Raw genomic sequence first — 18245 nt, 5'->3', positions numbered from 1 at the left:
TGGCAAGGGTTAAGTTACATGTTATAGTATTGTCGCTATCCCTTCCTTTACACTTAGACAATTGAACAAATCATGCCCCCAATGTTTGTGGCATACATCATTTCTAGATTCATTGAGAAACCTACCGATCAGTACTAAGTTTAGCCTAAATGAGCCAAACATCTACCAATTCATACTCACATTTTCATGGTAGCCAAAAATTTAAGGGAAGCACATGTTTGAGTTTAGGAAATTGAGACCATCCGAAAAAGCCGGCAGTGAGGGGTTTAAAACTCACCAAGTCCGCAAATCTGATAAATGACTCAATATTATACCTAAGATCCTTAACTGCAAAACATACAATTGAAGCCCCCAAGCTGCAACTGTTCCAAAGAAAAAAGAATAAAAGACGAAAAAACCCTAATTCCACATTTTTCAAATCTAATATTAACCAAGGGCAGGGATGACATTTCCAGTTGAGCCTTAATCTGTGTACTAGAAAACTGATAAACATGAAAATTGAAATCGGATATTTTTGTCATTCTGTCCAAAGTATAGGGAGATATAGGTAATTTGACCTTCTCATCTCCAATATTATGAAATAACGAAAGGGCCCCTCCTTTTCCTTAATGATTAAAGCCGCTCATAATGGCCTAAAGTAACTCGTTTCCTTTTGCAGAAATAGTCAAATTATGAGTAGCCGCGTGGCATCCAAGGCGCGTATAAGGGAATTTCAATCGTCTCGGCAACCAATTAGGATCGGACGGTACAGGTTCGGTCCAATAGTCAACGTTTATATCTGCCACGTAATCATCTAAGAAAGGGCAATTGACACTACCGCCGTTTTGGGTGTTTAGATGGGTAAGTAACCCAACCTCTAACCCACGCGTGCACATGTGATTAGCTCTAATTAAATTTTAATTAAACCCTTAAACCAAACCCATACTTTATCTTTTAACTTAAACTAAACCCCAGGTTGACTATTAAACCAAGATGACGCGAAGCTGGCAAATGGGGAACCTGCTTCTTCCGTACCGACCGGGAAGATGGCGGCCACAAACATCCACGTGTCAATAAACTATTTGCTTAGAAGCCACAAAACTGAATAAGTTAAGTTACCCTTGTTTACAAGTTAATCTTAGTAAGAACAAAACATAGACTACTGTGGGCTTCTGGGCTGTGGGCTTTGGGAATATTCTTTTATGACTTTGGAAAATCTTCCACGCACTTTATGAAATGATTAAAATATATATCCTTTCATACTTGAGGCCTAACTTCATGTGAAGGTTCAACTAGGATGAGGAAATAATATTTTAATATCGGGATGAAAAAAATCATAAAAAAGTCTCCGTGGCCCTTTGAGGACCACTTTTAACCGGGTGACCCGGTCGCTGAGCTGGAGCTACGTGGTTCGCAGTTTCCCACATTGTGATCAAATCTTTGATTTCCTAATACATTGGCAGATGATGGAAGACAATTCAAGAAATGGTAGCTGTTGAAGGGAACACATAATTCAAACTTCAAAGTTCATGTGCGTAAGAAGTAGCAGAAGAGAATAAGAGATTGTGTTTTGCCTCAATGGAAGATGATGTGTGTATTGTCACTAGTCCTAATTTAATATGTTACTATTATTCTTAAGATGTCATCAGATATATAAGTCTTTGCTTTATTTTTAAATTTTTTTTTCTCCAATAATATCTTTGTGAAGTTGGGAGTTAAAACCAACTGATGTGAGAGATTGTGGGTCCAGACTCTGACTGAGGTGGCAGATCCTGGTTGGTCCATTTTGTAAAAACAAAGGATCCTAACTATCCAAATTTTGTTTAAGGTTAATTTGAGAATGCATGATGGACTTACCCATTAATCCAAACCACTCAATTCTTTAATTTGGTTTTCTGAATTGTTTAAGAAACTATGTGTTATGATGCCATTGAAGTCTTCTAAACACACAGTGTGAATGGCTGGAGAGCTTCTACATTTCAGAGGAGTTGGTTTGGTGTACTAGTTTGGCTATCAGTGTCAAATTATTCCATGGTCATATTTTTTCTATGAGAGAATTTGGTTTTATTATTGTAATATCTCAGTCTCATATGGATTTCTTTTGGGGAGTTGGAAATGGTTAAAACAGAGAATGGTTTTGCATGATTCTTTTGTTGAATCATGGAAAGCTTGTTTTGGTCTTATATATATCAATTGATTCACACTAGAATTGCCTTTTTTGGGAACCCAAAAAGTCCACTAGTACTTTGTTCTAGGGTTTCAAATCTCTCTTTCTCTCTAACCTTATAGATGCATGCATATTGGAAAACCTATATATGGTCATAAATGTTGTACATGGCAAGCACCATATTTCTCTTCTATTTGAGGAATATATATTGATGTGTCTGTGGAGATATACATACATGCACCAGGGTAGGTCAAAAGCACTAAAAGGATGAGAGACCATCCTGGATAGTAGTGCACACCAAGAATGTTGATATAGGGTAGCTACTTAGTTTCACCACATAACCAAATCTTAACTAATTCTTCTCAACACCTTATATAAGCAACAAAGCTCTCTAAGCTATCACTATGAACCATTACATTGTAGATTTTCATTCTTAACTGTTACAGAATGGAGGGGAAAATCCTTTCATCCATTTCTTCATCTCTAAATGATTACTGCATTGGAGTAACAGTTCTTGCTTGCTTCATTATATCATGGATATTCATTCACAGATGGAACCAGAGGAACACAATAGGCCCCAAAACCTGGCCTATAGTTGGTGCAGCGATCGAACAACTAATGAACTATGATCGGATGCATGATTGGCTAGTACAATACCTCTCTGAACTGAAAACTGTCAAGGTTCCAATGCCCTTCACAACTTACACTTACATTGCAGATCCTGCTAATGTAGAGCATGTGCTCAAGACCAATTTTGCAAATTACCCCAAGGTAAAATCAGATTATTAGGTTACAATATTTTTTTTTTTAAATATTTATTTTATGGTTTAATATTGTCTTACAAATAGCTTTTGATTATGGGAAAAGGGTGAAACTTACCACTCATACATGGAAGTGTTGCTTGGGGATGGGATATTCAACTCAGATGGGGAATTATGGAGGAAACAGAGGAAGACTTCGAGTTTAGAGTTCGCATCCAGGAACTTAAGGGACTTCAGTACCACTGTCTTCAGAGAATATGCTATGAAGCTTTCAAGTATTTTGTGTCAAGCATCTGTTCATCACCAAGAAGTAGATATGCAGGTCACTCACAAATCCACCTTCTATATATCAATATGTTACTGTACAAGTATGGGGTTGAATGTATCTATTGAATGCTTGAACTTAAATTTATTCTATTAATGTTTGTGGATGCCATCTTTCGGAAATTGGCTAGTATATGTCTTAAAATTTACCAACTCTATAATATTCGATTAGATGGTAAGACACCCATGATTGCAGTATGTGAATTGTGATACCACTGCGGCAATGGCTATTATGGAAGGATACAATGCATATGGATTATGAATTTAGACTCCATTTGGGATGTTGTATTTGAAAGCTAACCAAAACCAGAATGAACTGAATTAGTTATATGTGGTTTTCTCAAGCCTAAATTTCTAAATGAAAGAGTTAAAATTTCTGTCATTAGGAACTGTTGATGAGAATGACCTTGGACTCCATATGTAAGGTGGGATTTGGTGTAGAAATTGGTACTTTGGCTACTGATCTCCCAGAAAATCACTTCGCTTGGGCATTTGACACTGCGAACATCATTGTCACACTCCGGTTCATTGACCCTTTATGGAGAGTAAAGAGATTTCTAAATATTGGATCTGAAGCTCTGCTTGATCAAAGCATGAAGATCATTGATGATTTTACCTATGGTGTGATTCATAAGAGGAAAGCAGAGACAGAGGAAGCCAGAGCAACTGGTAAGAGTGATCAGGTCAGCAACTTTGGTTATAAACAGATCAACTTAGCTTTCTTTTTTCTTTAATAAAAATTTTCAAGTACAACCCCCAACCTTTCTACTCCTTGCATGAAATAGCACCTATCATTGAACTGACTTGATTAGCTACAAATATCAGATAAAGCATGATATTTTGTCAAGATTCATTGAGTTGAGTGAGAACCCTGAAAACAACTTAAGTGACAAAAGCCTAAGAGATGTGGTCATGAACTTTGTGATTGCTGGAAGAGATACAACAGCTACTACTCTATCATGGTTTATCTACATGATAATGACTCATCCCCATGTAGCCGATAAACTCCACTCAGAGCTCAAAAGTTTTGAAGAAGACAGATCAAAAGAAGAAGGGCTTCCATTGGTACCATATGACCCAGAGGACATAAAATCATTCAACAAAAGACTAACACAATATTCAGGGCTCTTGACTTATGATTCACTGGGAAGATTATCTTATTTACATGCAGCAATTACAGAGACACTTCGATTGTACCCTGCAGTCCCTCAGGTTTGTAACCAAAATCTTAACAGTACTAAAGAAGAATTAAGTAATCTTCTCCAAAGAAATATATCTATATTCAACTCTTATATATGCATCACTGCAGGATCCAAAGGGCATCTTAAAGGATGATGTATTACCTGATGGAACTAAATTAAAAGCAGGAGGCATGGTGACTTATGTTCCCTACTCAATGGGTAGAATGGAGTACAATTGGGGTCCTGATGCAGGTTCCTTCAAGCCTGAAAGATGGTTTAAGGATGGATTGTTCCAAAATGCCTCTCCTTTTAAGTTCACCGCATTTCAGGTACGTATGAACAAGTAAGAATCAGTTTCACCTGACATATTAAAATGCGAATTGGGTTGATTTACATTCATAGTGAATTGTTGATTCACAGGCAGGGCCTAGAATATGCCTTGGGAAGGACTCAGCATATCTCCAGATGAAGATGACACTTGCCATCCTGTGTAGATTCTTTGACTTTAAACACGCGCCCAACTATCCGGTGAAGTACAGGATGATGACAATTCTATCAATGGCGCATGGATTGAAGCTCACTGTCACTAGACTTTCTTAAAAACTGCCTTATTATGGTTGTTTCTATGACTGTTTACTAATCTGTTTTCAATACTCTTACACAAACAATTAAATGAATTACAGAGTTGAATAGCTGAGTGGTCTTCTTTTTCTTTTTTTTTTAATTTCTGTGTGGTTTCAGTTTAGAAGTACAATATGTTTGGTATGAGGTAATTGCAGATATGATGATTGAAAGCTCTACATTCCTACCTATATGGAAAAAGAGGAAGCTATGAGTTGCAAAATTGAGACTTGTAGTCAAGGTCAGAATGATAAGGACTCCATTTCATAGATACTATGATTGCAAAGAAAAGAGAAGACTGAATATGGAATTCCTCTTTTACTTTATTATGATTTGATATTTGATGGGATATATCCAAGCATCTGGTGAAGTACAAGATGATGAACACAATTCTCTATCAATGGCGCATGGATTGAAGCTCATATTTACCAGAAGTTCTTAAAAACTGCATTATTATGGGTTTGTATGGTAGTTTTCTGATCAGTTGTCAATACAAAGACAATAAATGAATTATAGAGTTGACTAGCTAGCTTTTTGCTCATGCTTGTTTTGTTTTTTCCCCTTCTGTGGTTTCAGTTCAGAAGTAGATTATTTTTGGTTTGAGGTAGTTGGACATATGATGATTGAAAGCTCTGAAATCCTACCAATAAAAAAAAGTAAAAAGAAGGAAGCTTTGAGTTGCATAATTGAGACTTATAGTCAAGATTCTCAAGGAATGATAAGGACTCACTTTAGTTTACCAAAAGAAAAAGAAAAAGAAAAAGATTCACTTTGAAGGTAATGAAAGAAAAGAAAACAGAAGACTGATGAAAGTAGTTCTCACTTTCAGCTTATTAGGATTTGATGTTTGATGGGATTGAAAAGAAGCTTGACATGAAAGTTTATACACCATGAGCCCACAGAATATAGTCATCTCAGAATTTCTCCCTCGAGGATGTGTTTGGTAATCAAGTCAAGTCAAGAAAAGAATAATCTTCTCTTGATTAAGGACATAACAAAGAAAATGAGATTTTTTTAAACCAACAAAATAATACAAATTTTATACTTTTTTCTTCTCTTGAGTGCCAAACACAGCCTTGAAATTTGAGAAAAAACAAGGGGAGAGAAAGTTCTACTATATACTAACTGAACAGTGAATGTGCTGTTAACAAACCATCCTCACTGTTATCAGATTTTAGAAGAGCTTGACACCTCTAGTCACTTCGCAGTTCACACCACTATGCTCCACCATAACTTTTTTTCTTTCTCAACTTCCAAACTTTCTCTTCTCTGCCCTCTCTTCTTTGCACAACCTTTCTAGCTCTAGGGTTTCAATACATCTAAAGTATCTTTCAAAAGCCAGAGTCTGCAAACAGTTTTGTTGATGCTCAGCCTTCCTGTTTGTCTTAATTAATACAAGTACAATTTATGAGCATTTCATGAACTTCTAAGCCTAACACATGATGATACACTCTCTTAGGAACACTCCTTGAGACCATGTGAGAAAGATTCAGATCCTCTTCAATGCCACTGGAGGCTCAACACGCATCCAACAACATCTTGAATTATTACTGCTTATTCAAATAATATGCATTGATAGGATGATCATATTTCTTTCTCTTCCATCATCGTTCAGACCCATGACCCTAATAAAAAAAAAAGAGTTGATGTTTTAAGATGGAAAAAAATTTATGGTTTTTCGGTACTGGCTTATTGATACCTAACTGATACTGTATCTGTGGTATTGGAACAGGGGAGGGTAAAAAAAATCAAGGTTTTGGTATTTTGAGGGGCAAAATGATCCGATCCAGATCCAGCCTGATACGACCAATCCAGGTTGGTATCCGATACTGGTATGGGTACTAATATCGATACCTAAGTCCATGATTTGAAAAGCATTTGAATGAGATCCACCCTAACTGGAAACCAATTTTTCAAGCAGTAGAAACTAGAAAGCATTCTATTTTATCAAATTTCAACACTATATATTGCTTTCATATGGTGCGTTTCCGTACATACAGAAACTGAAACTATAGTTTAGGCTCCATGAAGGTTCTTCAACAACCAGTATTACTTGTATTGACTGCAAATTTCCCATTTACAAACTAAGAAATTTCTTCTGGCTCTTGGCTTTCCATTCTTTGATTTCAGCATCTACCTTTGCTTGCACTTTTGCATGAAAACCAGGATATCGTTCATAACCATGGGACATCTGAAGGGCCTGAAACAACCAAAAAAGGTGGTATGCCCATCTTGCCCATAAATTCAATGGAACAATTGTATAAACTTGAAAGGACTAGACAAAATTACCTCCAGTAGAACAAAGAAAGGGGCCATCAGAATGGCTTGTAAGAGGTTGTCCAAAAGAGCTGGTGCTCGTTTCTGCAAAATATTTGAATGAAGTAAATAGATCTGATAAGAAATGAATTATCTCACCGACATATAATTAGTAGTTACCTCAAAGACTCCATGGCCTATGTCCAGACAAACAAAACAACTGAGCGGCGAGAGATACCTGAAGAACAATGTACAGACAATAGTCACCTTCCAGATCGAAAACAAAAGAGAAGCTAGATGATGCGGGCTATACCTTCAAGTTTTGCTTACACCAACAGAACATAACATGTACAGCCAGAAGTTAAAAAAAGACTAACTTTCTCCACTCCCAGAAAGGAAAAATAAAAGCTCATGTCTTTGCAAGCAATTCAAGTTTGTGGGCATCCCTGAGGGGTAAACTAGCAGAAAAGCTCATGCCTTAGAGAGAGGGGCAGCCCTCCTAAAGATTGATCAGGTTAAATGGATTAATCCCTCAACAATTCTTCCTACTCTCAAGACAGATGATGATGTATTATAGGAATCTCGTCCCCTTAACTTTTCCAGTAATTAATTGTTGGTGTACAATGTCTTGTATTCCGTCACAGTTTAACCCAGAGAGTATTGGTGTAGTGCCTCGACAGACAGTGCATCTTTCTTGGTTTTAAGAAAGGCGTAAAGGGATTCAAGTTGTGGGATCCAAGTTCACAGAAAGTTGTGGTTAGCAAGGACGTTGTGTTTGATGAGTCTCATATGGTGAAATCAAAATGCAATTCACAAACAGTTGGTGAAAATAAAGAAGGTTCAACTGTGCAGGTGGAGTTAGGTGAGTCAGAAGCAACAAGAGAAAATGAGTCATCCAGTGACTTACCAGGACAATAGGAAGCAGTAGAAGTTCCCTATACTGTGGCAAAGGGTAAAGGGAAGCGTACTTACAAAGCACCTATGAGATACGGGTTTGAGGACATGGTTGCCTATACCCTCACTGTAGGTACAGGTGATCTATCTTCCTACCATGATGCTTTGAGTGATGCACAACATGATAAATGGATGGCAACTATGATGCAGGAAATGGAGTCTCTGCAGAAGAACAAGATTTGGGAGATTGTGGAAAAACCCAAAGGAAGAAAAATCATTAGGTGTAAATGGGTCTTTCTTAAGAAAGAAGCAGCATCTGAGAAGGAGCGTGAAAGGTATAAGGCCAGACTTGTAGCCAAGGGCTATGCACAGAAGGAGGGGATAGACTACAATGAAATATTCCCTCCAGTGGTGAAACACACTTCAATCAGGGTACTACTTGCTTTGGTGGCTATGTATGATTTGGAGCTTGAACAGCTTGATGTGAAGAATGCATTTCTTCATGGTGACTTGGAGGAACAGATTTACATAGAGTAGCCTGAAGGTTTCAAGGTGCAGGGAAAGGAAGATCATGTTTGTCTGCTTAAGAGGTCGCTTTATGGTCTTAAGCAATCTCCTAGGCAGTGGTACAAGCGCTTTGATTCTCACATGATGAAGATTGGCTACACAAGAAGTGAGTATGATAGTTGTGTTAATTATAAAGTGTTAAGTGATAATTCCATTATTTTGTTGATGCTTTATGTTGATGATATGCTCATTGCTGCAAAGAACAAACATGATATGGTCTCTTTGCAGTTTTTGTTGAGTACTGAATTTGAGATGAAGGATCTTGGTGCTACTAAGATCTTTGGCATGGAAATCCTTAGAGATAGAAATTAGGGTAAACTTTGGGTAACTCAGAAGACGTATATTGAAAAGGTGCTAGAGCGTTTAAATATGGAAAAGGCTAAGCCGGTTAGCACTCCATTAGCTAGCCACTTCAAGTTATCTGAAAAGGAATGTCCTAAAACACATGAGGAGGTGGAGCAGATGTCTCAGGTCCCTTATGCTAGCACAGTTGGGAGTCTCATGTATGCTATGGTTTGTAGCAGGCCGGATTTGTCTCATGTAATCAGTGTCGTTAGCAGATACATGAGTAATCCAGGTAAGGAGCATTGAAATACAATTAAGTGGATCTTCAGATATTTGAGCAAGACTAAAGATATAGGTGTTATGTTCAATGGTAAGGGAAGTTCCACAGAATTGGCAGGTTATGTTGATTCCAGACAAGAGGAGGTCTACTACATGGTATGTATTTACATTGGTTGGTGGACCTATATCATGGAGGGCGATGCTTCAGTCTACAATTACATTGTCCACTACAGAGGCAGAGTACATGGCGGCAGTTGAGGCTGCCAAGTAAGGAGTCTGGTTGGCTGAATTGGTTCGTGAGTTGGGGTTGGAGCAAGGAGGTACAATGTTATATTGTGACAGTCAGAGTGCCATACATCTTGCAAAGAATCAGGTGTTTCATGCAAGGACAAAGCATATTGATGTGAGATTTCACAAGATCAGGGAGCTTGTGTCAGAAGGCAGTATTCACTTGAGAAAAATTCATACAGATCTCAATCCTGCAGATATGTTTACCAAGCCAGTTATTACAGAGAAGTTCGAGTCCTGTTTGGACTTGATTAATATTACTCATTGTTGAAGATGAGGGACACATCAAATAGGTACGGGTTTATACCTCTAATGACGTACGAGGATGAAGACGTCTATAGGTTATCTTTACAGGAGGCTTGACAGAATTCAAGCCAAGGTGGAGATTGTTGGTATACGATGTCTTGTATTCTGTCACAGTTTAACCCAAAGTACTGGTGCAATGCCTCGACAGGTAGGACGGTGGTCCTATTAGCCGGTTAGTGGGGCCGTGGGGTTGCAAGGGGGCAGGAGGCCCCCCTGCATAGCAGGGGGTGTAGGGGGCGCAACCCCCGGCTCGAATTTTTTATTTGAGGGCAATTGTGTACTTTCCGGATTAGGGGTTTTCGCTATATATTTATAGCGAGGGTTTCTTTCTCTGTAATGCAAGCAATACTGAGAGGTGTGAGGACGAGCGCTGTAACCCTATTCTCCATTGATAGTGAAGCAGGATCTTATCTCACCGGGGACGTAGGTAACCTTGCCGAACCTCGTAAAATCCGTGTGCATTGTTTGTTCTTGTTTTTCTATTATCTTCTGCATCATTTTAGGGTTGCGTTTCTACAATTAATAACATTTTTTTTAATCTCATCACAAAAAAAGTGTATATTTTCTTTTGAAGAGATACCAGCACAATAAAGTTCATTTTGTTTGAACTAAAACCAGTATAATAATAGATGCAAACAATAGGATAATTCATTATTTGAATTCACATCAACATATGAATAAATCTAAAAAGGCCATCAGTTAAACAATACAAAATACAAAAGGGAAAGAAACTCTTATGTCCTTTTCAAGTTTGAAGAAACAAAATATACAGTGATCACATTAACATTAACAAAAGAGACAAATTCATGGGCAGGAAAATAACCAAATTTTCTGAGTATGTTTTAATCAATCTTGCCCAAACCTACCATTACATCAAGATTGTGGGCAAGGGTTGACAAAACCATGATCAATTCATGGCCAGAGTTTTAGAGTACTCATGTTAAGGATAAATTCGATGGAGTTTCATGCAATCAGCAAAATTTTTCCAATTAATATTCTTCTTTTACCAATTTGTGAACTTAAGTCCGACGCCTATTGTAGACACCGAATTTTGTCACCCCTCGGCAATGATGATAATATGAAGAATTACATGTTAGACATTTTAGACTTGGAGAATTTTCAAGCTTAAAGTAGAAAATAACCATTTTTCCCCTATAAACTTTCAGAAGAAAATGTTTTCAAAAATTAGAATTTGATGTTATGGATTATTGTCGTTTGTCCCCTCCAGTAGGACATTACACTTTGATGTGAGAACTATGCGAATCGACGCCCGATTATCTCTTTCATTATCTGATCCGGGTCCCTACTTTATGCATATTTTCGTAAAGGTTCCTAGTCGAGACCACAATCGTGTCTCACATCATTGGATAGTGCTCGGACTGAGCTTTCTAACGACATATTACACATCGAATTCTGACTAACGGTTTGAAAGATATGACCCCCGGAAGTTGACTCCAAAGTTCGGTATCAGATTCCATTCCGAGCAACCAAGGAGTGCCATATGGCGCCCAAACCCCTTTGTCCAAAAGCAAGCCTTTTTGGACAATTCTCTATAGTTTTTTAGTCCCACATCGAAAATAATAGAGAATTGTCTCAAGTTCCAAGGCTATAAGTATAGCCCTTCCTCTCTTCCACCAAGGAGGAGAAAAAATTGAGAATTTGGGAGAGAAGATGGCCCCATCAAGGTTTTGGCTAACTTCTTCCCTCTAAAATCAAATATTCTCCAAATCTAAAAGTTTAACACATTAATCCTTCCTTGCGCCGGAAGATCTAGTCAGGTTCGGTTTGATTTGGGGCTTGAAGCACAAGGGTTATCTCCCCTTATTTCTTGATTAAAGCCGGGTTTAAGGTATTTTTCTTCTCCTAATTGCAATTTAGAACTAGTTTATCTAATTTAATAGATTAGGTTCTAATTTATTAATGATTGGTTCATTTAGATTAATTAGGTTTAATTAGTTTCAATTTGGTTTAATATGGTTTATTAGATGTAACCCGATTCAATTAGGTGTATTTAGGTCTTTTGGTTCAATTAAATATGATTTTTGTTTAATTGGTTTAATTAGTTTCATTTTAGTTTTATCCAGTTCAATTAGATGTAATTAGGTTCATTTAGACTTAATTATTTTTTTTTGGTTTGTTTTAATCTAAATTGATTTTGAATTTACATTTGGCTTTATGATTCTACTTAATTGTTAATTGTTTTATCTTTTAAATCTCGGCCCTTGGATTAGGATCCAAGAACCCTAATCCTTTCTCCCTTTTCTTTATCTCTTCTATCTCTTCTTCCTTGTTTTCCCTGTAGCAGAAAATCAGCCACCTCCCTCCTCTTCTCCTCCTTCCCTTCTCTATGGCTGCCACCTCCCACTTCTTCTTCTCATTTTCTCCTTCTCTTCTGTTCCTTGCTGCTGAATCCATAAACCTGCAACTTCTTTCTCTTCTTCTTCTTCTTCTTCTTCTCATTTTCTCCTTCTCTTCTGTTCCTTGCTGCTGAATCCATATCTTCTTCTTCTTCTTTTTCTCATTTTCTCCTTCTCTTCTGTTCCTTGCTGCTGAATCCATAAACCTGCAACTTCTTCTTCTTCTTCTTCTTCTCTTCTTCTCTTTCTCTTCTTTTTCTTTTCCTTCATCCTCTCCTCTTCTCCCTCTCCTTTCTCCATAACTGAAAGCATCCCCTACTTCTTCCCACTTACCTTTTTTCATAACCGAAATCTGAACCACTACAGCTCCCATCTTCTTCCCTTTGCCAAAATCCATCTCTAGCCCATCGTCTTCTCTTCTTCTTCCTATTTTATTTTCTTGTTTTTTGTTATTTCTTTAATTTGCTGATTAGATAGTCCATATTTGTAATACCCACAACCTGTTATTTCATTTCTATTTTCTGTGTGGAATCTTCCCCTCCTTTCGTTCTTTATTTTTATTTTATCCATTTTGGTTTGATATCAGGTCTGTAATGTATCCAGCCCTAAAATTTGGGATTGGGATTCCCCTAATTTTAAACTTTAAAATCAAATGATTTTCTTTTATTTTCCTTTTTAATAAAGTAGGGGACGTAGTCTAAGGCGCATGTTAGCAAGGGCTGGCTGGCCCCCCTCAAACCGGCTCGTAGCATTAGGTGCGTATTGGGGATTTAGGTTTTCCTACTATCTCCTATCTTTTGCACTCCAACCCTCACTCGCATTAATATAGTACTAATCTAGATTGATTAAAGTAACGTAGTTAACGTAATTAGTCATTTCAACTGTTGTTTATTTAATTGTGGTTTGTTAATTCAGCTTTTTAAATCACTGCATTTGATTTCTTCATTCAATTCAATTTATTAAACTTGTGTAATTACCAATCTTTTTCCCTTTAGTGGTTTGTTTATTTTAATCAATCAACTAATTAGTTATTTAATGTAGGATAATTAACTAGATTAATTAGTTAAAAGATTCTCTTCCCATTAGCTTAACTAGGGTTTTGAAAAATGTTTAACTCATCTTAGGATTAGCTCAAGGTAAACATAATTAGTCCAATTAGGTTTCATAATTAATTTAATTAAACCTTAGGTTTAGTTTAATCCTCCTATACTAGATTAGGTAGATTAGTAAAAATGTATTCATTTGATGTAATTAATCCATTTCACTTTTATAAATCAATTAGATCTCATTTAATTTATAAATCTTTTTAACAATTAGATTAAGCAGGATTGCAGTGATTTATTTCACAAATTACTAGGGATTGGGATTAACCATTTTAATTCATTCAATTTAGGATCTCACAAATTCATTGATCATCCATCTAGGTCAGGCTCAATTAATCGAATTAGTTTAATTTAGGGTTTCATAAGTTGCTAAACTAATCCTAGGTTTAGGCTTATTTAATTAGCTTAATCTAAGACTCATAATTCATTGATTAAATCATTTAGGGTTTTTAATTTTTAATTAGCATAATCATTTCATTATTTGCATCATAACCTAGCTAACATAATTTAGACACTTGGCTTAGGGTTTTCATATGTCATGCTTAGATACCTGGTTTAGGGTTTTCAGCGACCTAGATTTAGGACTAGTTAGTAGGGTACAAATAAACTTTGGTCAAACAAAAAGAGACCGGCCTTAGGGCCGGGCAGACTGGGTGCTTAACACCTTCCCAGTCTGTCACTTGACACTTGTCCAGAATCTTGGTGCAAATCAACCTTATCCATCAGAGTCATTAGTCTTTCTCCCTTGATTGGGGAAGACATTTATGGGTCCTAGACCCTTTCTAGGTGGCGACTCCCTTTTACCCATAATATGTATCCCCCCCTTAGCATTTGATGACCAGGGGATACTATCTCATCTCATTAGGGTCGAACCTTAGCGTATGTACACGTGCTACGCGCCATATCGCGATCCCGACGGAGGTACGTGATACCTACACCTATTTGCTTCTGGTGTTGCATAGTATGAACTGTATATTCCAGTAATATTGCCAGATCAATTTCCATGTTACATGGAATTGAAGTTTCCAGATGAGTTTTCTTGGATCTTTCTCTACATTTCTTAGGGATGCAAATGGACAACTGAAATCAGGATTGATCAAGAATCTGATCCATTTATCTTTGTAATCAGATACCAGTATGAATTTGGATACTTGTTCATATTTGCATATACGATATCAGATCTCCATACATCCCCCATCTCTAATTTAAGATTACAGATAATTATTTAATAGTATATATACATATGGGATTGTCTACACCTCTATAGGAGTATTTAACACTTGACACCTTCTTTTAATTGGTCATTGTCTCATTCCTAAAATTTCTTGAAGTCATTATAAAAAATTGTCATTGTCTTGCACATTTTTCAAGTATACATGTGAATGACATGATTTACATCATTAAAAAAAAAATGTGTTATGCTAGAAGGGGAAAAAAGTTATATACCTTAAGAGGTGTAAATAAGAAAATCCCTATATATACACAAACAATTATGTATTAATTTTTTCGATATAATAGATGCTTGTGCATTCATTTCATATTCACTTGAAACATCTCTAGATTGTCCAAACGACTGAACTTTATTCTTCCTCTCACTTCCTCCTGCTTTTAGAAGACAGGATATAAATTCTCTTCATGTCCAAAAGTACCATAACTCACAACATGTATCATGGGATATTGGGATCCCCATTCACTATGTGAGTTCAGTTGGTCTTTTTAATTATTACAAAAATTAATATGTAAGAACTAGTCTTTTCTGTTTCTTCTTTCTTTTCCACCCCATTATTAACAAAAATTGATATGTAAGAACTAGTCTTTTCTGTTTCTTCTTTCTTTTCCACCCCATTATTATTTTTTCTTATTAAGTACATTTCATTTCTACATTTTGTCAAACACATACTTTAGAACCATCAGGATATTTTAGGAGGGGAAAAAAAATATTCTTAATTCCCCTATTAGACAACTGCTACCAAGCTGGTTACAACAGATTTTGTAACCACTTTTTTTTGCCCTTGCCCTCACAAGATATACATTGTACTTAGATGGGGATAGTTTTGTAATTGGACTTGGAAATTTGGGACCACTCAAAACAAGGGTAGCTATTTATCTCTCTCTATGTGCGTGTGTGGCCACAAAGGAGCAGCCACATCTTCTTCCTTCAATCATTCATCCTCTCAATTGCTCCTCTCAGCTGAGTTACCCTCAAAACAGCAAGACAATCGTCCCACTTCAGACATTGCCGGCAAAAAATCCCCCACCATCTATACCACCCCCAAACTCACAGACATCGTCTTCCAAGTTCTTTCACTTCTAAGAGCACCATTGCTGACGGCATTACTGCTGTCAGCACCCTCTTACTTGCCAGAGTTTTCTTCTTTTTCCTCCAAATATAAACTGGTGCATGGAGACACCCCCCCCCCCCAACCAAAAAAAAAACCCTTCACTTGAGAAGAAGACCAGCAGTAGTAGCATTACCCCTCTGGGACAGGCTGTGGTTCCTTGCAACGAATTCAAGAGATCCAATGGAACTCTCAAGGGATCGATTGCAATGAACACAAGTGGTTTATAGAGGTGGCATTTTAGGAGACTAAACCAACTAGACAAATCGAAAATCAACATCATTTTTGTAAGACCTCAAGCACCTGGTAGGTTGTCTCTTTGACTTGTTATTATGATTATAGTCATCACTGATCAGAAAAGCAGCATATCATCCCTTAGGTTCCCCCAACAAAGTTTTAGCCTTTATGGTTCCTTCCCTTGAGACCTAGGAAGTTTCTGTTTTTGCTTTCTGTACCATCAACCTTCAAGCTCCAAACCTCCCATGAAATTGCCATCATCAGAGTCTCTTAATGGAAAAGAATCTTGGTTTTTTCACCTAAAATCTGCTGCTTTTGAAGGGTATAACACAGAAATCTAAGTCCACCAAACATCATAAAGAGATTATTCAACATTCAAATACCTCCACGATGGAGATCAAGCAAAAATAGGTACAAAGCCTCAATTTTATATTGTTCCAGAACCACACAAACCTCCTTAATAAGTCCAGTAACCAATCAAGTTGAGTCAGTTCCATACTGAGAAGATAACATGTTTTATGCAGCTTTCCACAGCATCCAATTCGAACAAAGAGAATATAAAACAGAATAAGAAGGCTGCACTAAACGTTAAAACATATACAAAACTACTGAGATAGTGGAAGATTGAATCAGTTAAGGGGTTTCTGGTAGAGCATTTTGGCTGTTCACCAACAATTACAAGAAATCCAAGTTTTTAACCGAGTCCGCGATTTTCAAAACATAAGCTATATAATGCTAGCAGTCAATAGTTCATTAGAACACAAAATTCTGATAGCGGTGTTAAGAATTTTCCATTAGCCCAAAAGAGGAAAACGCTCCAAGAAAAAAAAATAATCGTTCCATAACAAACAAACAGATTCGCAGAGCTGTACGAAAGAAGATGAGAAATGCACAAAAGAAAGGCAATAACAAATGTTACACAATAAAGTTATAGACAAGAAAGACAAATATGCCCGATTCTGAAAACACAAAGCAAGCTCGCAAAAAAAATTTCCCTCTCCAATTGAAGAACCCACATGGAGAAAAATAGAATAGAGGAAGCTGAGAAGAAACATCGCAATTAAAAGAGTAATCAATGAGGAAGGACAAAAAAGATGCTTACAATTCAGAAGACAAAGACGAATACAATGTTTTCGGAGAGAAGTACCAACCTAATATTGGATTATCTACTATTAAGAGCTAAAGGTCACCCACCAAACAATCCCAGATAAATTGTTAATGAATTGACAATTAGCAATCTCAGATATACAATAACAAAATAACTGATGGCCAAAAAAATAAAAAAAAATACAAACAAACAGAATCTGGCCACAATACCCAATTCCACTAAATAAAAATAAATTCAAATAAAATTCATGAACAAGAAAGAGGGAAAAGAGAGAGAGAGAGAGAGAGGAGGGGAGGCACATCTTCTCACCTTCCAGGCCAGAGAAAAGCCAAGCCGAGCTGCAAGATAACTGCTAGATACCCAACAGAAGAAGCAGAGAAAGGCAGCCAACAAACCAGCTTTCTTGTCGAAAACGATATAAAACGAGGCAGAGATCAAAGTAAGAAAGAAACCAATATTTAGAAGTTAGAACCAAGTTGACGTCGTACCCAAATGCAGAGAATCCAACCTGAGGGAGATTGAATAGGGGAGGTGTGGAGTACACAAGAAGAAGAGTTGCAAATAATATGGGCCAAACAAATAACATATGTAAAAATATATTAACAGGGTTGCTATGATAAGCCCCATAGAAGACAAAATGCTTCTCAAGATCAAACAATCCAATCTTCCCCATTGAAATTAATTTCAGGAAGCTTGAAAAATCTCAAAACTGGAGAAGAGACCAGGTAGATTAGATACTTAGATGGTTTTATGAAGGGAAATTAAAAAGATAAAATAGGAAAATTGTATCGACTTAGGAGAATCGGATGACTCCAGAAAGGGGGTCCAGCACGGTGTTGTTGAAAAGCAGTGGCGCGGCCTAGCCCATGAGGAACACGCACGCTTTTGTTGCCAGTAACCGTGCGGGGGTAGCGTAATTCGTAAGCACATATCTCATTATTTTCTCTCTTTTCAATTCTGTCTCTCTTCGAAGACCTTACCCAAAAACCCAAAAAAATATCTATTGGAAGACCTCAAGAGAAAACTTTTTTTCTTTGTAGATAAAAATCGCCCCTTTTATATTTAATCCCTTCTCCAAAGAATAAAAGCTTGTAACACCATTATCATTCGTAATTCCATTAATTATTCGTCTATTAAAAAATAAATTAATTTGTTTAATCCATTTATATCATTAATGAAAGTTGTTAGATAAA

The 18245-nt window shown here is 36.9% G+C and overlaps 1 protein-coding gene and 1 pseudogene across 1 annotated transcript; one reads left to right on the top strand and one right to left on the bottom strand.

Moving 5' to 3' along the window:
• Positions 1–2556: 2556 nt before the first annotated feature.
• LOC122077509 (cytochrome P450 704B1) lies at positions 2557–5208 on the top strand. Its single transcript, XM_042643467.1, has 6 exons — positions 2557–2917; positions 3014–3229; positions 3618–3914; positions 4057–4443; positions 4541–4741; positions 4833–5208. Exons 1-6 carry the CDS (start codon positions 2594–2596, stop codon positions 5010–5012), a joined length of 1605 nt encoding a protein of 534 aa, XP_042499401.1. The 5' UTR covers positions 2557–2593; the 3' UTR covers positions 5013–5208.
• A 1767-nt stretch (positions 5209–6975) lies between these two features.
• On the bottom strand, positions 6976–18012 carry LOC122075945 (annotated as a pseudogene).
• Between the last annotated feature and the right edge of the window lie 233 nt (positions 18013–18245).

This window comes from Macadamia integrifolia, chromosome 4 (genome assembly GCF_013358625.1).
Source record: "Macadamia integrifolia cultivar HAES 741 chromosome 4, SCU_Mint_v3, whole genome shotgun sequence".
NCBI classification, from domain to species: Eukaryota; Viridiplantae; Streptophyta; class Magnoliopsida; order Proteales; family Proteaceae; genus Macadamia; species Macadamia integrifolia.
Note: the sequence above shows the minus strand (reverse complement) of the source record. Positions and strands in the feature narration are given on the sequence as shown.

Bases quoted from the DNA above. Each gene is read 5' to 3' on its own strand.
- LOC122077509 (XM_042643467.1), top strand. From the start codon at position 2,594: ATGGAGGGGAAAATCCTTTCATCCATTTCTTCATCTCTAAATGATTAC. The intron at 3,230-3,617 runs GTCACTCACAAA...TTCTGTCATTAG, and splicing joins ACCAAGAAGTAGATATGCAG to GAACTGTTGATGAGAATGAC. The intron at 4,742-4,832 runs GTACGTATGAAC...GTTGATTCACAG, and splicing joins TTAAGTTCACCGCATTTCAG to GCAGGGCCTAGAATATGCCT.